The sequence below is a fragment of the Mobula hypostoma genome, chromosome 3, assembly GCF_963921235.1.
Source record: "Mobula hypostoma chromosome 3, sMobHyp1.1, whole genome shotgun sequence".
Taxonomy (NCBI): Eukaryota; Metazoa; Chordata; class Chondrichthyes; order Myliobatiformes; family Myliobatidae; genus Mobula; species Mobula hypostoma.
Window position 1 is genome coordinate 165,379,490 of NC_086099.1, and position 27,679 is coordinate 165,407,168.

The window sequence follows — 27,679 nt, forward strand, 5'->3', positions numbered from 1 at the left end:
ACAAGTACCTAGGCCACTTCCCAAACAGTGCAATTCCATGTGGCAAGTTTCAATCTGGATAAGATTGGATCCATTTTACATTAGAATAGAAGTAACTGCAAGGAAAAAAGCTGGCATACTTGAAATTTAATCAAATAATTTGAATAACTGTTTTCTTGTGTATCGTTTGTCAAGTGATTTTATATTCCTCTGACACAAACACAGAGCTATCACCAATAATAATCTATCAAAGGTCAGATAGGTAGCATAGATAGGAAAACATGGGATGGAAAGAAATGTTTAAAAAAGTCATTTGGCCATTAACTACCGCAAATTTGCTAAACAAAAGAGATAAATCACAAAAAATTATCATTCAAGAGACACAAAATGAATAAAACAGAAATTGCTAGAAAACCAGCATGTCACGCATCATCTGTACGAAAGAAAGAGAGTTAACATTTCAGGTCGATAACTTGTCACTAGAATGGGGAACAGGAAGAGATACGGTTATAGGTACGGTTAGAGGTAAGTTATAGTGATGGGAAAGAACCAAAGGGACAGTGGTGACATTATATGATAAATATGATGGTATAAGACAGTACAAGTTTGAAGGAGATGAAATGCAAAACGATCATCTGAATTACCTCAGGAATTTGCAAAGAATACTGGAACTGCTCCTTATTTGAAATGGTTGAACTCAATGGTGAGCCTGGGGTCTGCAACTTGTCCAGGCTCCTCAGGCATACATTGAGTTTAATTGGAACAACGTGGGACACCGAGAGTGAGTATGAGACAGGGAATTAAAATGTTTTTGTTTTGGGAGAGACTGCAGATAGTGAAGTTGTGTGGATTGAAGATGACTTTGGAGAGAAGGGTGAAGATTCCAACATTTTTAGCAGAATTAAAACAAGCACAGTAATGAAGTGGGAACAATGCTGCATTGAATCTGGGCATAGAATGGATGGACTAGTGAATTTAGGTTACAAGGGAAAGAACACAAATTAGACCATACAAGAAAAAAATGTAGGCTATATTACAAAAAAAAGACCAGATTATAATGCATGTAATGTAGTGACATGCTCTGAAGTATTTCATAGGACAGTTAATGAACAAAGATGGACAATAGGTAGGTAACATGGTGAACATGCTTGTCTTCAGTAGATGGGTATTGTGTACATGAGCTGGGGCATAATTTTACACTTAAAGGGATGTTAGTGAGATTGTACATGGAATATTGCTTGTAGTTCTTTCTGGTCACGGCACTAAAGGAAGCATGTGATTTAGCTAGAGATGGTGGAAAAATAATTCACAAGAATGTTACCAGGACCGAAGGACTGATGAGGAGGGACTGGATAGGTTTGGACTGTTTTTCCTGGAGAGGAGGCTGAAAGATGATCTTATAGAAGCTTCTTCTTCTTCTTCGGCCGTCCATCGATTTTCAATGTTGACTGAGGCCTGGGCAATGTTGTATAGAAGACCGGCAGTTGCCCATGCTGCAAGTCTCCCCTCCCCACGCCACCGACGTTGTCCAAGGGAAGGGCACTAGGACCCATACAGCTTGGCACTGGTGTCATCGCAGAGCAATGTGTGGTTAAGTGCCTTGCTCAAGGACAAAACACGCTGCCTCAGCTGAGGCACGAGCTAGTGACCTTCAGATCATTAGACCGACACCTTAACCACTTGGCCACGCACCACATTCTTATAGAAGCATACAAAATCATAAGGGGCAGAGATAAGGTCACAGTCTTTTACCCAGGGTCGAAAGTTTAAAATAGAGGACATTGATTTAAGGAGAGAGGGGAAAGTTTTAAAAGGAATCCTAGAGGAAAGTTTTTCACACGAAGAGTGGTGGGTGTTTAGAAATGGTGGAGTCGGCTATAAGTATTTACATTTAAAAGTTATCTAGACAGGCTCACGGATGGGAAGGTTTATATAGGCTAAATGCATGGAAATGGCACTAACTCAGGAGGCAGCTTGGTTGATGAGGACAAATTGGAACAAAGGGCCTGTTTTTGTGCTGTATAACTCAATCCCTTCATGAAAATCAGACATTGAACCAATTAGATATTAGATTAATGACCAGAAGATTGGTCAGAGAAGAGATGGGTTTTAGGGAGTTTCTGAGGAAGGAAGGGGAAGTAGAAAAGGCAGAGGGAGAAGAGAAAATTGCCTAGGTTTAGGTTTATGGAGAATCATCCAGAAATGACAGGAGGGTTGTCTTGGATGAAGTTTCCAAAAATAGAGAGGGAAATGTCACACAGGCATTTGAAGAATAGGTGAGAAATGTATAACTGGAAGTCAATATCCATAGGTTTTCAGTTTAATAGTTAAAAAAGAGAATCAGATTTCAAGTTCTTAGAGGCTAGACAGGAATATACTGGAATGATCAATTCCTGTGATGACAAGGGGGTGTATAAGGACTTCATCCACAGGTGAGTTAAGATACAGTGAAGTCACATGACGTATCAGTGGTGGAAACAGTCTTAAGAAAAACATGCATATTCTCTTCATGGGGTCAGGTTTAAAACCAAGTTTGTGAATAGTCTGGCCCAATTTCAGTCAGCTATCAGGGAGAAAGATGCAACCCATTGGCTACAGAATAGAGTTTACAGTGGGACTGAACATGTTTCTGCTCATCCTGTACAAACCAGATGCTGAGCAAAGATTGAGGGAGATAAAGTAGAACTGGGTGTTGTAGACATGCAGGTGGAAACTGGCATTTCCAGTTACAGTATAAGAAATGGTTGGGAACAAGAAAATGCAGAACCATCACATTCAGGTACAAACCAGTATGCTGAGTGTCATTTATTAAACAATAGCAAAAATTGTAGACATCATAAAGTGTACTTACATTGTTTGAATGCAGCACAGTGAAAAATTCAGGATTGGTAATAAATTTGACAGTTGGAGACTGCAATAACATGTTAATTTTCTGAGAATTCATTGGAGACAAAGAGCCTTCCCGTCTTAGTTCTAGTAAAAAAAAAGTGGAAATACAATATTATTGCTAAAACACACAAAGTGCCAGAAAATGACCGTAGAGGCAACCCTCACATTATGGCCATTTGGGTAATGGAAATTCACCTTCAAAGAATTCACAAGTATCTATCCAAAAAATTGACTCACAGAATAAAATTCACACTTACAGCATTAATGTGATAAAATAAAATAAATAGACCTCTTTTCAACTTGTGTTTCTTGACACATGCGAAGTTGACATAGCTTTGAATTATGAAAAACTGGGATTTTGGGTCACCTGTATTCAACAAAGGAGTCGACATACCTCTTTTTGTAAAGGCACTGACGTTCAATGTCACCAACTCATCAAGTTCTTCCCTGTTGTGAGGACTGACTTTTAACATAACATTGACAATACCAGTTAAAAAACTGTGGCTACAAGACCCGATTGGAGATGGGGTGGGGTACTCTTTGGCAAATGATCTACACCTGACAATCCCAAGTGCTTTCATTACCTCACTCTAGAAGGCAGAAGTGTGATGAAATACATACCATTTACCTGAATGATTATAGGTCTAACAACACTAAAGAAGCTTGATGGCATCCAGATAAAAGCAGTTTACTTGTTGTAATCTGGTCCATGACATTAAACATTCAGTCCCCCACCAGCTGAGCATTATGAGTGCGGTATATGAGGGGTGATTGATAAGTTCGTGGCCTAAGGTAGAAGGAGTCAATTTTAGAAAACCTAGCACATTTATTTTTCAACATAGTTCCCTTCTATATTTACACACTTAGTCCAGTGGTTGTGAAGCATATGGATTTCTTCTTTGTAGAAGTCAGCATCTTGGACCTCTAGAAAATGGTCCACAACAAGGGTGATTGATACGTTCGTGTCCTAGGTTGAAAGAGATGAGTTATTAACTTCAAACTTTCTGCATAATCACTCAAAGAGTTGAACTGCATGTGCATGTAACGAGAGCTGTATAACTCATCTCATTCTACCTTAGGCCACAAACTTATCAATCACCCCTGCTGTGGACCACTTTCTGGAGGTCCAAGATGCCGACTTCTACAAAGAAGGGATCTGTATGCTCCATGACGGTTGGAAATAATAAATGTGGAAAAAATAAATGTGCAAGGTTTTCTAAAATTGACTCCTTCTACCTTAGGCCACAAACTTACCTTATTTCTTATACTTGCATAGATTCCCTGGAACAAACTGGCCAGGGCTTCTCCACAAACCAAATTTGTGAGTCCTGCTTTGTGTAGCTCCAGCATAAGACCACCACCTCCTACATCTTCCTCTCCAAGTCATCCATTCTGAATTGGAAATATATTGATGCTGCTCGACAGTTATTGTAGTCAAATCCTAGACCTCTGCTTCCAACTTGAAACCTTGGAGAAATCGTGCAGTATACTTGGTGAAAGTTCAAAGTAAATTTTATTATTTAAGTACATATACATCAGCATATTCAACTCTGAGATTCATTTTATAGTGGGCATATGCAATAAATCTATAGAATAATAACCATTATACAATCAATGAACGATTAACCAATCTGGGTCTTCAACCAATGTGGAGAAGACAACAAACTGTGCAACTACATGTAATGCCTTGGCTACAATTTTCACTGCTATGCTGTAGGTATTTCATTTCAGCAGTTCTGTAAAAGCAGTGTTTCAGCTTTTAGGATGTTTGGTTTTAGCTAATAGATAAGGGGCTATGATGTTCAACTTAGGAATGTTGTGTCAGCCAATCAGGATGGTGGAATTGGGAGAAAGCTGGGTGGAGTAAGATGGTGTTGGACAGTGTGGTTCGCGGTTTTTTTTTTAGGCGGGAACTGCAGAGAGGACAGGAGGGAAGAAGGCTGAGGATGTCAGGGGAAGGAGCATCCCTTTTGCACAGAGTGCTGTGTGCAAATGAATGGCTCCAAGAAGGAAGGGCCAATACTCCTGAGACAGAGCCCGTTTGTTTGAGATGGATTTCGAGCTAACTTCGGAAGGTGATGTGTGTTTTCACACAGACCGTAGGTCCAGCATGAGAGTAAAAAAGAAAACTTCAAGATGAACTCCAACTTTATGTGCACATTTGGCCGGTGTTAACAGAAATGGGCCCTTTTATTTTATTTTTCTTTTCTTTTTCCTACTAACTGTTTGATAAAGCTGAAATTTGTAAATATTCTTTATTTAAAACTTTATGCTGTGTACAATCTGATATTTCATGCCAACTGACAACAGTGTATGGGCACTATTTACACAGCGTTTGCTCAAATCGAGGTTTTTTAAAAATCGGAACATCATGACTTTCCTGTTTGGTTGAACCCGAAATCATATCGACTCTAGATGTATATTGTTTATGAAAGGTGGCTTTCTCACCACTGAATCCCATGGCTGTTAGCAGAGCCAGCTGATGGGCCAAGTTTCCATACGGGCTCAGTGAGGGGGTTACATACAAAAAGAAGAAATAATAAATAAATAAACAAATAAATGTAAGATGACTCAAAAATAACTAAGCAGTTCCTAGTTCCTAATTTCTCCCTGAGGTGGGAGAGGGAGTAAGGAGGTTGAGCAAGGAGGAAGAAGCAGGAACATAGAGAGAAGGAACAGAGAAAAAACAGTACTAACATCAACAACAACAATGCCTCTTACTTTTAAAAGAATTATTTTAAAAATTCTCGTCAGGTCAAATGGTTCCTAGACTATTAGGAAGCAGAAGATCACTTTGTCTAGCCATTTACTTGAAGACTCTAAGTCCCATGAGATATTTTGTTTGTATTCTATGATTTTGCCTTTAAAGAAAATTTTGGTGGAAGGAAGTGTATCAGGGTGCTTCTGTTAAAACTGATTTGAATTCACTAAATTCCAACCTTTTATTTAGTGAGGTGAAAGGAACAAATAACTGACCTCACAGCACCTTGGAAGTGATTTAACTCAGTGGTTCTCAAACATTTTCTGCTCATGACCCACTTGTGACTTTCATTTACCTCTGTGGCTCCCATCCTCCATGGTCTCTGTTAGTTGCTAAAGTTATTTTTGGTCAACTGTATCCTATATACAATCAATATTCATTATTAATGGGTTTTAGGTATTATTATGGGTTAAATATAAAGTAACAGGTGTATATGAAAAATAAAACTATTTCAAAACTTTGAATAGGATACTTTATGTATATGTTCAAAATTTAAAGTATATTTATAATCAAAGTATGTGTAATATATACAAACTTGAGATTTGTTCTCTTACAAGCAGCCACAAAACAAAGAAACCCAATAAACCCATTAAAAAAGAAGTGTTAAACACCCAATGTGTAGAGAAAAGAAAATGAATCATGCAGACAATAAAAGTAGGCAGATAACATTCAGAACCGAAGTTCACAAAAGTGGGTCCACAGCCACTAAGCCAGTCATCACTGAAGCTGACACAAGAGCTCTTTAGAGTAGATTAGATTAGATTCAACTTTATTGTCATTGTGCCGAGTACAGATACAAAGCCAATGAAATGCATTTAGCATCTGACCAGAAATGCAAAGAATAGTGTTATTCAAAATAACTGCGAATAAGGAAGTGCTACAGCACACAAATATAAAAGTACTGAGACAGTACAATACGGATGCAATACTGCTTAGCGCTGTGATGAGAGGTTCAGCAGTGTCACAGCCTCGGGGAAGAAGCTCTTCCTGTGCCTGCTGGTGTGGGAGCGGAGGCTCCTGTAGTGCCTACCGGATGGGGGGAGAGTAAAAAGTCCATGGTTAGGGTGAGATGCACCCCTGATAATGCTTTTCGCCCTGCCCAGGGAGCGTTTATGGTAGATGTTCTCAATGGTGGGCAATCGGGTGCCCATAATCTGCTGGGCATTTAGTAGGTTTAGTTGTGGGCCACAGCCTCAGTTCAGCGCAGGGCCAAGTAAACCTCATGGAGCAGTGAATTGAACACCAGCCTGTCCCTTGCTTCCAGCCATGACATCCTGATCTTTTCAATTCGACTCAGCGCTTAAATCATCAAACATCGGCTTGTTCCTTGCTCTCGTGCCCGGGTCGCACCATCTTGCCACTTTGGATCGCCTCCAAGTCCATTCTAGCAGCCAAACATTGGCTCGTTCCCTGCACTCGGCTCATCTGTTCAAAGATTTGGGGGTGGGGTGGAACAGGGCTCAGCGGGCTGCCTTGTAGGGAGTGAACAGTAATTTGTTCATGATCAAGCAGGAATAGAGAAAACAATTGACGTGGCGCACACTCCCACTACCGCTGCCACCTCACACTGAGGCTATACTGTTTTGCTGCCTCCTTTGCATTATCCAGCATATTTCCCCATTCATTTAATTCAGGTTTTCAATTAAATTACATGTACTCATTTCTTTTATATTGATATATTTTGGTAATATTTCATTAAAACAGTAAACTTATCATGCCCTATTCAGAAACTCCTGTGGCTCCCAGTTTCTTGTTCTTTACATGTCTCCTGGGGAGCCATATGGCCCACGATGAGAACCAGTGACTTAACTACGTGGTTCATGGTGGCTCACTGTCTCCAGGGCTAGGGGTGAGCAATAAAAGGTTTCCTTGACAGCCGCACCCACATCCCATGTTAATGACTAATTTGCAGAAGTTAAAAACAGTGCATACTGTAAATCTCTAACCAGGCCCACAATGTATCATCTACATGATGCACTGTGGTAATTTACGAAGACGTCCTAGTCAGGAAAAAACTAGAACTGAGACTTTTTAGGTGGCATGCAGTTATTGAAAATCAAACTCAAAAGCAAATCCAATAAGATTCACATTATAAGCAAAGTAGTTGATGGGCCCAGGATTTACTTTATTGTATAAGTATTCAGAGCTTTCAATGTATAATGAATATACATTAAATCTCTGACTTTTCCATAAGCTAATTTGTGCTTTTTGTACGTGGCAACCTTGCTTCAATCAGCATTTCAACGTGTCATTCACTCCTACATATGTTACATGATGTACAACAGCTCTGAAGAATCTGTACAAGGTAAGTGATTGATTCCAACTGCTGCAGTTTGAAGCTCATCAGGATTTTCACTACCCCACAGGAGGTATTAAGAGGAACAAGCAGATCACATTTACTCATGAAAGCTTTCATCTTTTCGCTCATTCTTTTCCCAAACCTGCAGGTGCACCAGAAAGATCTTACGGAGCATTACTGGCTTCTTCATGAGACCTTGATCTACTTTCATGCATTGACAATTAGCAAAAGTATTCGACAAAAATCCTATTAATTACTTTAAGCAAACAAACGAAACTTCACAATAACCACAGAAGATGGTCTTGTGACATTATAGCTGACCTTTTCTGGACATTTTAACTGTAGTGATTATGCCTGAGTAAGTAAGAAATCTCGATGTTATACTTGGAACTGTGCTAAGGGTTTACAAAGAACTGGTTCAATAATAGATTAGGTAAGAATACAAGCCTGTGTTTGGTTGTGAAATCTCTGTCGTGGCCTCATCTTCTGTTGCAATTGTCCGCTGGATATTCTGATACCTGTTGTCAAACCAGAAGGCGAAATAATTTTATTGGAATGCAGAAATAGCTGCACCATGGTGTTTATACTGGAGTGAGGAAAGAAACAACATTTCTATAGTCACAGTTTGAAACCAGTTATAAATAATTGCCATGGCAACTAGGTTTGTGTTATAAATCAACCATAACTCAAGTGACCTCAGGCAGTAATGGTCTTTCTTTCAGTGTATAGGTTATTTCTTCTGCCCTTGACATAGTGTTGTCACACTCTCCAAACTCTGCCAGTTCCGATTTTGAAGCAACACACACAAAATGCTGGTGGAGCGCAACAGGCCAGGCAGCATCCATAGGAAGAAGCACGGTCGATGTTTCAGGACGAAGGGCATTTCAGAGCATGGAGTCAATTCTCACCAGTACATGTGAAAATGTGTTAGGATGCCTTAGTATTCTAATTGCCAGGCAACATGTTATACACATGACCACGCTCTTGTTATGTTTTGTAACTGACAGCAGAACATTACACTAGTTCAAAGGAAGACATGAGAGTCTGAACATGCACATCTAACATTTGAGCTTGCTCTAATAGAGGTGCCCACATATCATGTGGTAGTGTGATGATGTAAGCAATTCATGTATTTATACATATAACTTGTGATGAACTAATTAAAGGAACAAGAATGCTTAATCAAATATATACATGTATACACACACACACACACACACAAGATTACTCAAATATTATTGAAACATTAAATATACAACAATTCTGGAGTGAACACACACAAGCTGAACATTTAAGACACACTTGGACAAGTACTGTAAATGGCTAGAGAAGGTTTAGTGGTATAGGCTCAGAAGTAGATAAATAGGACTAACTTAGATGGGCATCTTGATCAATATGGACGAGTTGTCCCAAAGGGCCTGTTTCTTTGTTGTTTTACTTTATGATTCTAAGTTATACAGATGTTCACAGCACTGTTCTTAGGTAAAGACTTCTAAACATTTATGAGAACTTGTATGCTGAGAAAGAACTTGTAACTATTTAGTATCTTTATTGCACTGAAGTGTCCGAAGATAATTTGCAACTTTATGAAACTTTAGAAACCGTGCCACATAATGATACTGGCCGTTATGCCATTGGCATTTAGGGCAGCAATGAAGGTCCAACATCTCTGGCAGAGTTCAGGGCTTCCTTCATCATGTCAGTAGCTTCCCATCAGTTCTCACTACTGTCGGTCATGCAAGTCCCGGGTGGAGACTCAGGAATACCATCGGACTCAGATGTAGAGGGTTCTTCATTGCTATTTCTGTAACAATTTTGCTTTACCAATCAGGGTTGTTAGCCCTGAGCTGAACCCTCAAACCTGGAGGACTGGTGGACCACTCTTAGCCTGGCCTCTACCCTTTGACCTGTTTGGCGTGGGTGACTCTACCAAGAGCCAAAGCATAAAGCCCTGACTCCAGCCAACATAGTTCTCTGGGTCATTGAGGCACACAGGCCTCTAAACCACGACAGGGCCTGTGGTCCCTTTGGAGGCATGTCGCACAGGCATAATTTTAGTAGCAAAATTTTAAAGCATTTCTTAGAAGTTGAAGGGAGATATAGAAAATATTTAGAGAGGGAATTTCAGAACTTGGAACAATATGCACTAAAAATGGTACTATTAGATGTACAATAGCACTCTAAATTAAGTCTGACATTACAGTGGAATAATATTTCATATGCCATTTATGTCAAATATTTTGAAATAGTTCTCAGATTCCAGACCCGCAACACCCCACCTACCAAGAATTGTTGCCTCAACCCAGTTGATGATCAAGTTGCACTCAACACAAGAGTTGTACTAAATCCTGCCAAAACATTTAACAACTGTTACAAGAGGATCACTGTACAATCAACAGCATTGTAGCAATAAGAGGGAAAATAATCACCAATCATTGAGAGGAGCCAAGCTTGAAGGGAGTTAAGTTGGTGTTATAGCAACGATTATACAATTTATTCTATGACCTCTGCTAGTGCAACTCCCTGCTGGGAGTATGGATTTGATAAATGTACCCTTTGTGTCGTTCTTGATATCTGGGCTACCGCTTTCATTTGTTGGAAAATTAGTGCTTGATTGATTTCAGACTGATTAGGAAAAAGGCTGAGACACTGGCCACGTTACTTATTCAGCTCTGTTACAGCATGAAGTTTTGGTCTTGCATTGCTAAAGTACTAGTCCTTTTATATGTTTATGTATACCAATACATTTGTGTGCACATTATAATCCAAATAGATTGTGCAGACTGGAATATATGTATTTTAAAGCAATGGAGATGATATTTGAAGGAGTAATTCAAAATAAGCATTCATGTCATGCTTATTCACATTCAGAGGGGTAAATAATCTTTCCGTCCTCATTCTCTTTCATCTCCAAGGATTTGTTCTGCGGTCAGCTGCAGGGCCTGCCCACAAAGGATAAGTGCCATTTTGCAAAAATAGACTATTAGAGTTTTCAGCATTTTCTACATGGACTTTATTGTCCTCCCAAGATTTTTCAAGAAATAAATTATGCCTTAAATTTATTTAATACGACAAGAACAGGTAGTTAATTCAAATATTACAAAGGCTTTTAACACTATTTTCAGTATTTATTTTATTTCCTTAATTTTTAAACACAAAATCTTCATGATTAAGATGTTGAGAAGTACTGAAACATGGAGTAAGAAGTGTGGTGAGTGAGGAACTGTTGCCTGGCAATTGTATTGACTCACGCTGCTGTTACATATGAAGGTCATTTAAGTCCCGGGCCATTTAATGGCTATCACAAAACTTCCCGGACGTTTCCGGCCTCAGTTCACTTTAGCACACTGAACACTTGCCCATCATAAAATGGGCAAAAATAGATGACATCCCATCTGCAATACCCTTTTTCACATATTTATGTGAATTTTTGTAGTAGATTTAATCCAGCATTACCGCTATATACAGCATATACTCCACCAAAAGAGGGTGAAATTCAGTTTCTAGGCAACCAAGTGATCCAATTGGATTGTGAACATGATTTGTCATACATGTTCATCTTCCACTCAGATTAAATCAAACAGAAAACTGTTTAGTAATTTCACAATTAAATGTCAGTTTCAGGGTCCCTGCTGGGAATAAAAGGTCTTGCCCACTGACAATGACAGACTCACTTGTCTGTGCTGCACACCTTTATCCACAAATATCACTAATAATGATTGTACCTTCTCTTCATTAAGCAGCTCAGTGAAAGCTGGCATAAGCAATGGCACTTTTGGGTGCCATGGTATTGCAGCAGTTAGTGCCACACTATTCCAGCTCAGGGCAGGGGAGTTCAGAGTTCAATTCCAACGTTTTCTGTAAGGAGTCTGTCCGTCCTCTCTGGAGAATGCATGGAAGTGTTTCACGCTTCAATACCGTGGCTGCTGCAGTGAGTGTTCTTAAACAGCTGACTTGCTTCCCCTTAGTCACTGTGTCAAAGACACAGCAGATACAAGTTCTTCAGGCAGGCACCTTCAGGAAATACACATGATTCAGAGTGAAAACCCCACTAAGGATTTTTCACCAATTTTTAGATTTTTCTTGTGGATTTCCTGATTCACTGTTAGTGCTACACACATGGGTAATACAGGCTTCTATAGAGCATGAAAATGGGTAAAATCCAACCTACACCCAACCTATTGGAATGTCTACCAATGGTAAAAGACCTCCTTAATAGTCATTCCTCAGTAATGCCTTCATGGTGATGCTAATGGCTTGGTCTTAGTGGTTTGGAGTAAATGAAGATGTTCATTGCTTTGCTACTTTCAGTGATTAACTAATCATTTTAAGTCAGCATGTTTTGTAGAAATCTGGAGGTATAATGAAGCACACAACCTGAAATAGGAAGTGTAACATACAATAGATGATCCAGTGCCAATCATCATCATCATCATTATGTGCTGTGTTATATGACGTAGGCGATCATGGTCCTACACCCATGATTGTTCTTGGTAATTTTTTTTCTACAGAAGTAGTTTGGCATTACCTTCTTTTGGGCTGTGTCTTTACAAGACAGGTAACCTCAGCCATTATCACTATTCTTCAGAGATTGTCTGCATGGAGTCAGTGGTCGCATAACCAGGACTTGTGATATGCACCAGCTGCTCATATGACCATCCATCACCTGCTCCCTTCGCTTCACAACCATGATCGGTTGGTGGGGGTGGGGGGGATTAAGCAGGTGCTACACCTTGCCCAAGGGTGACCTGCATGCTAGCGGAGGGAAGGAATGCTTTACATCTCCTTTAGTAGAGCCATACCTCCACCCCGCTACCCAATGCCAATATATCTATTAAAAGCAAAGTCAGGATAAAGATAGGATAAAGTGACAGATAAAAAAAAACAGAAGAAGAGATTTAAAAAGATATTTACCTTGCTATTCCTACAATATTTAAAATCAGAAGAATTGAAACACCACAAATTGTAATTATTAAATTTTAAAGCCAAAGGTGTTATGAGATGTTTGAGGACATAACACAACTTTAATTTTACTCGAATGAGTCATAGATTCATATGGCACAAAAATGTCTTTCAACTCATCCTAACCTTCTGATCATCAAGTACCCATCTATACTAATATCATTTACCAATATTTGAATGGATAAGCTTTAGCCCTTTAACATCACTTTTTGAATGCATCTATTACCTAAATAACTTCAGTTCATTCCTTATCTATCATTGAAGTAACTTCAGCTCGGCCCTTATGTTACATGCAGACTTTCTTGGCATGATATAAATGTAGCTATCTGAGCAGCAACTTACACAAAATGCTGGAGGAAATCAGCAGGCTAGGCAGCATCCATAGAAAAGAGTAAACAGTTATGTTTCGGGCCAAGACCCTTCATCAGGAATCTTTTCTATAGATGCTGCCTGACCTGCTGAGTACTTTCATCATTTTGCATGTGTTGCTTTGGACTTCCAGTATTTGCAGATTTTCTCATGTTTGTGAGCAGCAACCTCCCAATTTTCACATTTAACTGCACATGCGCACTTGACAAATTTTCTTTTGATTTCCTCTTTAAAAACATGATGTTGATTGAATTTCTCCTAATGAAAATTAAAACAGGTTATCATAGACTAAGCACCTGCAATATCCTGTGAAAAGCTTACTATCAGCACCACTTTCTACTGACATAGGAGCAGGGGATTGTCTTTCATATACAATATCAGTGTTTTCTTTTAACTTAACACAGAACACAAAAAATGCATCTAAACAATTACCGAGAATAAATCTATTTTATAACATTGCTTATCCTGTATCTGTCTATTTTTCCAACCTAATTTTATATGTAGCACAACAAGCTTTCTTGACATTATGCCAATAATTCAAAGAGATTGCTTAACACTCCCTAAATTAAACCAGTCTCACAATGTTCCTTTATTAGCTGCAGAGAAAAGACAATTCCAACATTCTTTTGAAGACTTTTAAGTTTGTTGATGTGGTGAATTAAACGACTGATCTTTGATTACTGTTGACATAAACATGAGATAATTTCCTCAACTAGATTTTCTCAGAAATATGAGACACATTGGGAAAAAGTGGATTAAAAGCATTTTATTCGCTAATGCCAATTTAATATTTCAAATATGATCAGTAGTTACAAATAAACGTAACTTTGAAAATCAAATTGTTTGAAATATTAGAAATAGGATTCCTTAGAAAAAACAAATTATTTTGTGTTGACTCTGGATCTTTGAACCCTCAAGTAGACATCTGGGTTAGTTTCAAGGGCAGAACATAGCAGTGTTTCTGATGTACCTTCAGCGTCTGGAAGTTGAATCTCCTGGGGGAGATTTAAGACAGACAGTATAAAAAGCAGCCTGGATCAGTTACAATACATGGAGATCAAGATAGTTAATAACAGTCTTTGCAGATAATTCAAAGCAGAAACCCTGAGATGTAAAAACATGCTCAATGGTACAAGTTAATGGAAGTTTCCACAATGGAGATTAAAGAACTTAAAGGTGGAATTCCAGTGAGAAGAGAGGAATTCCACAAATTCTCAACATTGATTTGCAGTTCAGTAAAAGGAAGTGTGAAGTGGAATAAATGAGTATCTTGATGTTTTATGTCTGATTAGATGGCTGAAGAAACAACCCAGCTTCAGCAAAGTCTCAGAGAGAAACTGGCCAGGTATATAAAGTTAACTATCATGAAGGATGTAATGACAGAACACAAGGAAAAAATAGTAGGAGAGAGATGATTAACAGCATAGATTTACGAAAGAAAAAACATGTTTGACCAATCTACTGGAGGTCTTTGAGGATGTGACAAGTAGAATAGAAAAGGTGTGGTTTATCTAGATTTTCAGAAAGCTTTCAATAAATTACCACACAGAAGTTGATCAAGATAGCTAAATGGAATTGAAGGCATTATATTGATATGGATTGAAAACTGACAGCAGAGAGAAAGCACAGTGGAAAGAAGCAGGTTTTTCTCAGATTGGTAGCCTGCGACTAATGAAATACACAATGAATAGTGCTTAGGCATTAGCTTTTCATAATTAATTGTCATATATCTGAGTTTTCTTTTAACTTAACACAGAACACAAAAATGCTTCCAAACAATTACAATCTCTATAACAGTTTGGATTGGCAAAAACATCTCCTCCACAATCTCCATCAGCACAAGAGTACTGCAGGGATGTGTACTTAGCCCCCTGCTCTGCTCACTTTACACCTATGACCGTGTGGCTAAGTACAGCTCCAACACCATAAACAAGTTTGCTGTACTCACTGTACACCCATGATTGTGTAGCCAAGTTTCCATCAAACTCAATATATTAAGTTTGCTGATGACACAACAATTGTAGGCCACATCTCAGGTAATGATGAGTTTGAGTACAGAGAGGGAAATTCAGAACCTGGTGGCATGGTGCAAAGACAATAACCTATCCCTCAACGTCAGCAAGACGAAGGAATTGGTTGTTGACTTCAGAAGGAGTAGCAGACCGCACGACCCAATTTACATCGGTGGTGCGCAAGTGGAACAGGTCAAAGGCTTTAAGTTCCTCGGGGTCAATATCACAAATGACCTGACTTGGTCCAACCAAGCAGAGTTCACTGCCAAGAAGGCCCACCAGTGCATTTACCTCCTGAGAAAACTAAAGAAATTTTGCCTGTCCCCTAAAACCCTCACTAATTTTTACGGATGCACTGTAGAAAGCATTCTTCTAGGGTGCATCACAACCTGGTATGGAAGTTGTCCTGTCCAAGACCAAAAGAAGCTGCAGAAGATCGTGAACACAGCGAAGCACATCACACAAACCAATCTTCCGTCCTTGGACTCACCTTACACTGCATGCTGTCGGAGCAGTGCTGCCAGGATAATCAAGGACACGACCCACCCAGCCAACACACTTTTCATCCCTCTTCCCTCCGGGAGAAGGCTGAGGAGCTTGAAGACTCGTATGGCCAGATTTGGGAACAGCTTCTTTCCAACTGTGATAAGACTGCTGAACGGATCCTGACCCTGATCTGGGCCGTACCCTCCAAATATCCGGACCTGCCTCTCAGTTTTTTTGCACTCCCTTACTTTCCATTTTTCTATTTTCTATTTATGATTTATAATTTAAATTTTAATATTTGCTAATTTAAACTATTTTTAATATTTTAATATTTAATATTTGTAATCCAGGGAGTGGGAAGCACAGAATCAAATATCGCTGTGACGATTGTACGTTCTAGTACCAATTGTTTGGCGACAATAAAGTATAAAGTATAAGGTTTGCTGATAACACCGCTATTGTGGGCTGTGTCAAAGGGGGTGACGAATCAGCATACAGGAGTCATATTGAAAATTGACTGAGTGGTGTAATAATAACAACCTCTCACTCAATGTCAATAAGACCAAGGAACTGATTGTAGACTTCAGGAGAGGGAAATCAGAGGTCCATGAACCAGTACTCATCAGAGGATCAGAGGTGGAGAGGGTCAGTAACTTTAAACTCCTGAGTGTCACTATCTCAGAGGACCTGTCCTGGACCCATCATATATGCATTATTACAAAGAAAGCACAACAGCGCCTCTACTTCCTCAGGTAATTGCAGAGGTTAGGCATATCATTGAAAATCTTGGCAGACTTCTATGGATGTATGGTAGGCAGTGCGCTGACTGGCTGAATTACAGCCTGGTATGGGAACACCAATGCCTTTGAGCAGAAAATCCTACAAAAGGTAGTGGATTCAGCCCAGTATATCACGGTAAAACCCTCCCAACCACTGAGCACGTCTACATGAAACATTCCGTAGAAAAACAGTGTCCATCATCAACAATCCTCACCATGCTCTTTTCTCACTGTCGCCATCAGGCAGAACGTGTAAGTGCCCTGCCTCAGGACGCACACCACCAGGTTCAAGGTTACTACCCCTCAGCAATCAGGCTCCTGAACAAAAGAGGATAACTACGCTCATTTCAGGACTCTTTTATCTAGTTATTTCATGCTCGATATTTATGGCTATTTAATTATATCTGTATTTACACAGTTTGTTGTCCATTGATGGTGTTTACAGTTACTGTTCTACAGATTTGCCGAGTATGCCTGCGGAAAAAGAATCTCGGGGTTGTACGTGGTGACATGTATGTACTCTAATACTAAACTAGTATAGAGAGGTTTCCAGAGAATTTGGACAAACTGAGTGAAAACATGACAAAATGGAACAAAAACACCTTCCATATACATGTCACTGAAAGCAAACATACAGGCGTAGCACTTCAAGAGAAAATGATCTGTCGACTTCAATTACAAGAGAAAATGTGCAAATGCTGGAAATTCAAGCAACACACACAAATGCTAGAGGAACTCAGCAGGCCAGGCAGCATCTATGGAAAAGAGTAAACAATCAATGTTTCAGGCCGAGACCATTCCTCAGGACTGGAGAAAAAAAAGATGAGGAGTTAGAGTTAGAAGGTGGGGGAGAGGAGGAAGAAACACAAGGTGATAGGTGAAACCGGGAGAGGGGAGGGGTGAAATAAAGAGCTGGAAATTGATTGGTGAAAGAGATACAGGGCTGGAGAAGAGGGAATCTGAGAGGAGAGGACAGAAGGCCACAGGAAAAAAGTAAAGGGGGAAGAGCACCACGGAGGCTATGGTCAGGTAAGGGATAGTCAGGTAAGGAGATAAGGAAAAGGGAATGGGGAGTGGTGAAGCGGGGGAACACTACTGGAAGTTCGACAAATCAATGTTCATGCCATCAGGTTGGAGGCCACCCAAATGGAATATATAAGGTATTGCCCCTCCAACCTGAGTGTGGCCTCATCACAACAGTAGAGGAAGCAATGGATTGACATGTTACAACATGCTTTGCCTGACATGGGAATGGGAAGTGGGGTACACTCAAAAACAAATAGTTTTCATAAAACATGGCAACCTTTTCTGCAGTATATAGATGTAAACCTGTCTGCTATACTAATAAGGGCTTTTGTATAGGATGCGGTGGTGATGTCTATAGTTTGATGGAAGTGTTCTGATAGCTGAGATCTGTGAAGGGAAGAAATGTAAGCGTATCTGGAAATTGAAAGCTTTGTTATGCTGAGCAAAAAAAAAATTTTAAAAAATGAGTGGCCACTGTGAGATCTTGCTTTTTCCAGCGGACGGAGTGCAGGTGCTCAGCAAAGTGATCTCTCAATCTATGTTGGGCCTCACTGATACACAGATGGCCACACTGGGAGCACTGGATACAGTAGATGACCCCAACAGACTCACAGGTGAAGTGTCGCCTCATCTGGAAGGACTGTTTTGGGCCCTGAATGGTAATGAGGGAGGTGGTGTAGGGGCAGGTGTGCATATGTTTCGCTTGCAAGAAGAGATTCCATTTTGTGCACGTCTGCCCTCAACCCATCCTCCTGGCACCCCACCAGCGATAGGGTTCCTCTTGTCCTCACCTACCACCCACCAGCTCCACGTCGAGCACATAATTCTCCATCGGAATCCTCCTTCTCCATCCCTGTATCTATTTCACCAATCAACTTCCAGCTCTTTACTTCACCTCTTCTTTCCAACTTCACCTATCACCTGTGTTCCTTCCTTCCCCCTCCTCCCGGTTTCACCTATCACCTGTGTTCCCTCCTACCCTCCCATCTCCCCTCCTCCCGGTTTCACCTATCACTTTGTGTTCCTTCCTCCCTCCTCCTCCCGGTTTCACCCATCACCTGTGTTCCTTCCTCCCCCCTCCTCCCGGTTTCACCTATCACCTGTGTTCCATCCTCCCCTCCCCCCTCCTCCCGGTTTCACCTATCACCTGTGTTCCATCCTCCCCTCCCCCCTCCTCCCGGTTTCACCCATCACCTGTGTATCTTCCTCCCCCCTCCTCCCGGTTTCACCTATCACTTTGTGTTCCTTCCTCCCCACTCCTCCTGGTTTCACCCATCACCTGTGTTCCTTCCTCCCCTCCCCCCTCCTCCCGGTTTCACCCATCACCTGTGTTCCTTCCTCCCCCCTCCTCCCGGTTTCACCTATCACCTGTGTTCCATCCTCCCCTCCCCCCTCCTCCCGGTTTCACCCATCACCTGTGTATCTTCCTCCCCCCTCCTCCCGGTTTCACCTATCACTTTGTGTTCCTTCCTCCCCACTCCTCCTGGTTTCACCCATCACCTGTGTTCCTTCCTCCCCTCCCCCCTCCTCCCAGTTTCACCTATCACCTGTGTTCCTTCCTTCCATCCCCCCTCCTCCTGGTTTCACCTATCACTTTGTGTTCCTTCCTCCCCCCTCCTCCCAGTTTCACCTATCACCTGTGTTCCATCCTCCCCTCCCCCCTCCTCCCGGTTTCACCTATCACCTGTGTTCCTTCCTTCCATCCCCCTACCTGCTAACTGACTCCTCAGCACTTTTTATCCAGTCCTGATGAAGGGTCTTGGCCTGAAACATTGACTGTACGCTTTTCCATAGATGCTGCCAGACCTGCTGAGTTCCTCCAGCATTTTGTGTGTGTTGTTGACTTTAACTGTAAATTTATATGAGGATAGTTGAAAAAAGATCATGGTACATTCACTTACAACCCGTTGGTGAGACCATGCCTAAACTATTTGACTTAATTTTGGTCTTCTTTCCCATAGTGAAGGTGTAGAGAAGAATCAACCGATTTTTTCTGGGGTGGTGTGGTTGGTTTACAAGAAGAAATTCAATAGACTCAGTCTGAAGGTTCCTTCAGGTTGTTATAGCTGGGGGTGGTAATGGGGATAAGCTCCCACTACCTATTGAATGCTCTCCATGGCGTGTGCCTCATATAACCTCTTTCAACCAAGTCCAGCTCCTGGCCTTCACACGTGGCTTAGCTGCTGGGGCTGGCGGAACTGTTTCTACTGACAGGAGAATGGGCAAAAGTGGGTTACGAGGACCTTAATACGAGTCGCTTCGAGCCCCCTCACCTTAAATCTATGCCCTCCAGTTATTGATCCCCATCCTTGGGAAAAAGGACTGGACAATGATCCTATCTATGCCCGTCACGATTTATACACCTCTCTAAGGTCACTCCTCATGCTTCTATTCTCAGCCTCTCTCCATAACTCTGTCCCTCAAGTCGGAACAACTTGCTTGTAAATCTCTTCTGCACCCTTTCCAATGTAATGGTGTCTATCCTAATGTAGGAAGACTAAAACTGAACACAATATTCCAAAGGCAGTCTCACCACTGTCTTCTACAACTGCAACATTGCACCCTAACTTTTATGCAGAAAGATGTGACAGATGAAGACCTGCGTGCTTGTACTCATGGTCCTAGGCACCTCTATTCTACAACACTCCCCACCATTCACTGTGAAACCTCTAATCTCATTTCTCTGCCCAAAATGCAACGTTGATACAAATGACATAGCAATGGGTTTAGCACTGATTTCCAGTGAACACCACTAATCACAGTCTTCCAGTGGTAAAACAATCCTCCACGATCATACTCTTGTTCCCTACCATCAAGCCAATTGTGCATCCAGTTAGCCAGTTCTTCCTTGATTCCATGTGATCTAACTTTCCATAGCATCTAGCGTGTGGGACCTTATCAAAGGCTTTGCTGAAAACCATACAGAATGTGTCTATGGCCCTTCCCTCATCAATCTTTTTGGCTAATTGTTCAAAGAACTCAATCAAATTTGTAAGACATAATCTCCAATGCATAAAGCCATGCTGACAATCTTGAATCAACCCGTATCTTTCCAAATACTTGCATAACTTATCCCTTGGAATCCTCTTCAGTTGCAGAATAGTAGCGTTTCAGAATAAGAAGTAAGCCTTGTAAGTCTGAGATGAGAAGAAATTTTGAAACTCAAGAGGCTATGGACTATGTGGAATTCTTTTCCCCATGATGCACCTTCAATTACACCAAAGACTGAAGTAGGGTAAATACTGAAAGGCTTTTATTCGCAGTAAAATATCTCTTCCAGCATGCTGAGTGTCTGCCCCTGGACTGAGGAGGAGGGGCAAGGTGAAATCACCTTTATTCAGGGGTCTGTGGGAGGAGCCACAGGGGCAGTCAGCAGAGGGGTGTGTCCAGACAGTTAACCCAGTTACAACATATATATATATATATACACACACACACACACACACACACACACGGTTTACCACACCCTGCAGGGTTGTATGGAGACTCAGTCATAGATTTCTGTATATCAATGTTAAATGTTCTTACTTTTTCAGGCAATGCATTCCAAATCCTAATTGCTTGCTGCATAAAATATTTCCCTTCAATTTCTTCTGGGTACTTTGACAGTTACCTTAAATCCCTTTCTTTTGGTTATTGATCCTTTAGCCTTTGGAAAGAGTTTCATTTTATTTATTTTGACTAAACCCTCCCATCAATTCTTCTCAGAGTTCCCTGATCTTATGGAAAATAATCTCAGTTTCTGCACTTATCCAGACAATTGCAGCCCATTCCTGCAACCATTCTTTTTAATTATGGCCTTAGTTAAGTGCCTTGCCCAGAAGTGGATACAGTACTCAAGCTGAGTTGTTACAACCTCGCTTTGGGATCTTTTGAAGTGTACACCTGCATTTATAAATCTTACAAACCTTATTAATTGTCATGTTATCTATCCCGGCACCTACAAGGATTTGTGCACAAATACCATCTGGCATTTCAGTTCTTTTATCCTCTCCAGATTTAGTGAGTTCGCACATTTTAATTACATCTGATTCTTTTATATCTCTCACTGCTTTGGTATAACCGAAGACCACGGACGTTCACTCTTCTCCCCTCTCCCATCAGGTATAAGGTACAAGAGCCTGAAAGCATGCACCACCAGGCTCAAAGACAGCTTCTACTCTGCTCTTATAAGAATGGTTCCCTGGTACGGTACGACTCACTCCTGACCTCACAATCTACCTTGTTAAGATCTTACACCTTATAGTCTACCTGCACTGGATTTTCTCTGTAGTGCTTACACTTTATTCTGCATTCTGTTGGTGTTTTACCTTGTTGCACCTCAATATATTGTTGTGATAAATTGATCTGTATGAACAGTTTTTCACTGTACTTCAGTACACGTGACAATAATAAACCAATTCCAGTTCTCCGTACAAAATGTATAATCTCACTCTGCTGAACTGAATTTCCTGTACCACCTGTCTCCTCTAATCAACCAGCTTTTTCACATGTTTTGTAATCGATTACTATCTCCCTCATTGTTTGCTACAATTCCAAGAGAGACTCAGCGCTATAAGGGACAAAGCATACGGCAGTGATCTTTTGCAGTCATTTTGAATAGTGCCGTGAAGGAATTGAGAAGTATGTTGCTGGCTTCAAGTAGGCTTGGTGAATGTAGTGCCATACTGCTGCATCCCTACTTAATAAATATTATACATTATATATGTGTAAATTTCTTTAATTACATAATTTGTTAACATGACAAAGTTTAGGATGATATATATGTTTAATGTATTTACTTGTTTGAAATAGCTATTAAAATTTACTAAGTAATTCTGCCAAGTATTGTACTTCATTTCAAGCTACAAAGGGATGGGCAAAGCCTTGGCAGGGGACCAGAAAAGCTCCAGTGGAGGTTTTCGCTCAACCGTGTTTATGTCACGTTGCCATGCATCAATAGCTTCTCATGACAATATTTTCAGCTGAGATGTTGAATATGCTAATCGTGCAGAGAATTACTTCTCATATATGTCGCCTGTGTACATGCATCGATGAACCTCAGATAGATTCAATTACAATCCAGTTTATATGTCTTGTCTTCAAGCATCAACATCCTACTTGGTCTCAGATAGCAACTCATTGGTACACCGTCCTCTTTCCTTCTCACACTCTACTATTCAGATATTTGGATACGGTGTCTGGAGAGTGTTATTTTGCTCTATAGAAACTGTAGAATCTATCGTTCTATCATTTTGCATCTTTTCACATTCTTGTTTCTATTTCAAATACACGAAGCAACAAGCTTAAGTAGGTACAGAATACATTGTTCACATTCTTGGCTGATCTTTGAACAACATGCAACTTGATATTGAATCTCTCACCAAAAAAAAAGTACCACTGAATAACAGAATGGTTATTCCCCAGGAATCTATCATGTCCATGCCAACTCTTTACCGGTTCATGAGTATTTTCTCCACAGCCTTGCAAATTTTCCTTCACCTTTTCCTAGAAGACCACAATGGAACTATTACTTTTCATTCATTGCCTACACTGTAACTCTCTCTGCTCTGTGAGAGAATTGGCTGCCATAACCATTGATACATACGTGCGCACACACACAAACAGAATAGTCAAACAAATGGCGATCTTTCCAGTCACATTCTCTCTTAACACTGACATTGATGAGTAGTGAATGCACCACCTACCGCCGGTTAAGCTGTTCCATTTGTTGGATGGAGTTCGACCTGCGCAAACCATCGAGCGTAGCAGCTGTTGTAGGTCGTTGCCATGTTGTCGTCCGGTTTACGTGATCCACATAAAACACCCTCCCGTGGCTATCAATTCGCGCTTCCCAATCTGGAATTTAACAAGACTTATTGTTAGCTTCTATGGCTGAAAATCAAAGAATTTTAATTTCATGCAGAAATATAACTAAACGTCACAAAAATCTGTAATATTATCTGCAGAGAGTTGTGGACAGCATATCCCTCCAATAACTCTGTCTATACTTCACACAGCCTCAGTAAAGATGCTATCATAATCAAAGATCTCATCCACCTAAAATATTCACTCTTTCCCCGCCTCCTACCTGGCAGAAGATACAAAATCTGAAAGCATGTATCACCAGGCTCAAGGACAGTTTTAATCCACTACTGAATGTTTCCCTAGTGTAATAAAATGGACTTGACCTCATGATCTACCTTGTGACCTTGCACCTACCAGCATTGCACCTCCTCTGTACCATAACTATTCTGCATTCTGTTATTGTTTTACCTTGTACTACTTCAATGAGTACTTCAATGTTGTAATGGATTGATCTGCATGAATGGATTCTAAGATGACTTCTTCTCCGTACTTTGAGGCATGACAATAATAAACCAGTTTACCAATTTCTGTTGAAAGTGAAGGAGAGTTTCTAATGGGAAATTCAACAATTCAGAGAAAATCATAAGACACAGGAACAGAATTAGACCATTTGGCCCATCGAGTCTGCTCTGCCATTCAATCATGGCTGATCCTTTTTTCCCCTGCTCAGCCCCACACCCTGGCCTACTCCCCGTAATCTTTGATGCTATGTCCAATCAAGAACCTACCAAGCTCTCCCTTAAATACACCCGATGATCAGGCCTCCACAGCTGCCTGTGGTAACAAGTTCCACAAATTCACCACCTTCTGGCTAAAGAAATTTCTCTGTTTTAAATGGACACCCCTCTATCCTGAGGCTGTGCCCTCTTGTCCTAGACTCTGCAACCATGGGAAATATCCTTTCCACATCTACACTGTCTAGCCCTTTCAACATTCAAAAAGCTTCAATGAGATCCCCCCTCATCCTTCTAAATTCCAGTGAGTACAGACCCAAAGCCATCCAACGTTCCTTGTATGATAACCCTTTCATTCCTGGAATCATCCTTGTGAACCTCCCCTGAACCCTCTCCAATGCCAGCACATCTTTTCTTAGATGAGAAGACCAAAACTGTTCACAATACTCAAGGTGAGGCCGCACCAGTGCCTTATAAAGCCTCAATATCACATCCCTGCTCTTGTATTCTAGATCTCTTGAAATTATTGTTAATATTGCATTTGCCTTCCTCACCACTAACTCAATCTGCAAATAAAGCTTTAGGGTGTTCTGCACAAGGACTCCCAAGTCCCCTTGCATCTCAGATTTCTAGATTTCCTCCCTGTTTAGAAAATAGTCTGCACATATATTTCTTTACTAAATTGCGTCACCATGCATTTTCCAACATTGTATTTCATTTGCCACGTTTTTGCCCATTCTCTTAAGCTGTCTAAGCCCTTCTGCAGCCTACCTGTTTCCTCAACACCACCTGCCCCTCCATTAACCTTCGTATCATCTGCAAAATTGGCAACAAAACCATCTATTCCATCATCTAAATCATTTATATAATTCATATACTGTAAGTCAATAATTTTCTATTTATTGTTATTTTTGTACAATTGATGAATGTATTAATAAAAAAAGCTTTCTGACAGTATTACAATATGGTCAATCAAAAAATATCTAGCTTGGACTCTGGAATAAATGCAATATTGTAAATGGGGAGATATCAAGTCCCGTGTTCTACAAAGGCGGCCAAAAAAAAACAACTCATTGGAAAATTATTTCCAGCAGTCCTCGTGAGTACTTTGGGCTGATTTAGTCTCTTGCTCTCATTTTTTTCCTACTATACTGATGGCCTTTAGCAGGTGTAACGTAGGAGTATTGATCATTACACTGAGACTTACATGATTGATACAACAAGAACACTGTATGGCAGATCCAGAAGGTAACTTCACACCTTCTTAAATAATTAGGTATGGACATTAAATGGTAATCTTGCCAACAAAGCTCAAATCCTTATAAACAAATAACAAATTATACATTTAAGAGCGTGAATCTCAATTATTCTGCATCAAAGTGTCCTGAGTAACATCATGCTAGAAAAAAATCAGCACTTACTGCAGCAATTATGGAAAGGGACAGGGTTTCAAGTTGATAACCCTTCACCCAAATTCTACTTCTCTTTGCACAGGTGCTGCCTAAACTACTGAGGTTTTACAACACTTATTATTCTAATGTTAAAATTCTGCCATCTGCAGACCTTTTGATTGTCAACACAGTATCCTAGACTGATTGAGAGAGTGAAAACAATCAGTAATAAAAAGGTGGGAGTGAAATTAAACTTTAAGTTGTCATTAAGGCATCTCTAGGAGGTTTTAAAGCAGATTTATTTACAGAATAAGAAAATGTGTTTCAGGATCGTCTGATAATTGCAGGCTGAGAATTGAGCACGTTTGTGAGCAGTTTTTATAGCATTGGTGTGTTGTGGCACATCTGATTCTCCTGAACCATCAAAATAGTTCCAAAATATTTTCCAATGTAAAAAATAAAGTTTACCTATTTCAATTTGTAAGTATCACCTGCCCTCTTAACCAGCAGTCTGATTCTTCTGAGATTCTCTGTAATTTCATACATTTGAAAAATAAGCTTACCAGTTTGAGGTTCATACTGATATTTTGAAATCAAATATAAATGTAGTATTTAAATTGTCATAACTTCAAAAAGGAATATGTGATGTAACCAGACCGCATGGAGAAAAAGAAAGATACCTACACTACTGGGAAACTTGTCTCTGCAGTCCAATTGTGAAAAAATACCATGACTTAAGGATTGCATCCAAAGTAATGTTAGGATATGGAGCTAAAATTTGGCAATATTTATATAAAGGATTGAATGCAGCTGTTCAAGATAGTTAAGATTTTAATCCTGGAAATCATCTTTAGTTCTTTGCTAATACATATATAATTGAACAATGATGTCCTAGTCAAGATACACACATAAACGTTGCCGGTGAATGCAGCAGGCCAGGCGGCATCTCTAGGAAAAGGTACAGTCGGCATTTCGGGCCGAGACCCTTCGTCAGGACTAACTGAAAGAAGAGCTAGTAAGAGATTTGAAAGTGGGAGGGGGAGGGAGAGATCCAAAATGATAGGAGAAGACAGGAGGGGGAGGGATGGAGCCAAGAGCTGGACAGGTGATTGGCAAAAGGGATTTGAGAGGATCATGGGACAGGAGGCCTAGGGAGAAAGAAAAGGGGGAAGAGAACCCAGAGGATGGGCAAGGGGTATAGTGAGGGGGACAGAGGGGGAAAAATGAGAGAGAGAGAGAAAAAGAATGTGAGAAACGTCGGCTGTACCTCTTCCTAGAGATGCTGCCTGGCTGCTGTGTTCACCAGCAACTTTCATGTGTGTTGCTTGAAATTCCAGCATCTGCAGATTTCCTCGTGTTTGCGTCCTAATCAAGATGCTATCTTGGAAGTGTCTTGCAGATTTATACTGTGAATGCTCTGGTTATACAGAAAAGATAATGGAAGCAAAGGTGCACTTAGACACGGTGTCCACAATTACAGAATTGGAGAAGAAATGCTTTGAAGCCCTGAAAATTTTGATACATTATGTGGAACTTCATCAATGATCAAATCTCTTCAACAGAGGCAGAAGACAGGCATAAGCCAGATAGTATTACATAAAACAATTATGCCACATTCTCCACATAGGCAGAACAGGGAAGAATAAATGGACGTGTTCTCATTTCAAAAACTAAAGTTTTGCAGACTATCGCACTAAAAAATGGTACATGCCATAATGGATTATAAATGTATCTTCTGCTTCCCTTTTCAGGTGCTGATGCAAGAACCAGGAGTTCATAATTAATTTCAAAGGCAAGTGGCAGACTGAAGCAATGAAAGCATTACTTACACTGAACTTTAGATCAGAGGCTAGCAACTTGGAACAAATGAAGAGGAATTCACCTCGAGAAAGAACTTGAAAGCAAAGTGAGTAATAGGTAGCAGAACAAATAGGGATGATTCATAGTCATAGTCATAGTCATACTTTATTGATCCTGGGGGAAATTGGTTTTCGTTACAGTTGCACCATAAATAATAAATAGTAATAAAACCATAAATAGTTAAATAGTAATATGTAAATTATGCCAGGAAATAAGTCCAGAGCCAGCCTATTGGCTCAGGGTGTCTGACCCTCCAAGGGAGGAGTTGTAAAGTTTGATGGCCACAGGCAGGAATGACTTCCTATGACGCTCTGTGTTGCATCTTGGTGGAATGGCAGGAGAGTC

The 27,679-nt window shown here is 40.4% G+C and overlaps 1 protein-coding gene across 2 annotated transcripts in view; it reads right to left on the reverse strand.

The window, feature by feature from the left end:
* The window catches only part of LOC134344369 (E3 ubiquitin-protein ligase HECW1-like), a 485,729-nt gene that overhangs the window by 113,081 nt on the left and 344,969 nt on the right, over positions 1-27,679 (reverse strand). For both annotated transcript variants that reach the window (XM_063044047.1, XM_063044048.1), the window contains 3 exons: positions 23,250-23,400; positions 8,376-8,446; positions 2,831-2,952 (listed from right to left, as the gene is read on the reverse strand). In XM_063044047.1, coding sequence (XP_062900117.1) covers positions 2,831-2,952; positions 8,376-8,446; positions 23,250-23,400 — 344 coding nt within the window. The remainder of the gene's footprint in view (positions 1-2,830; positions 2,953-8,375; positions 8,447-23,249; positions 23,401-27,679) is intronic.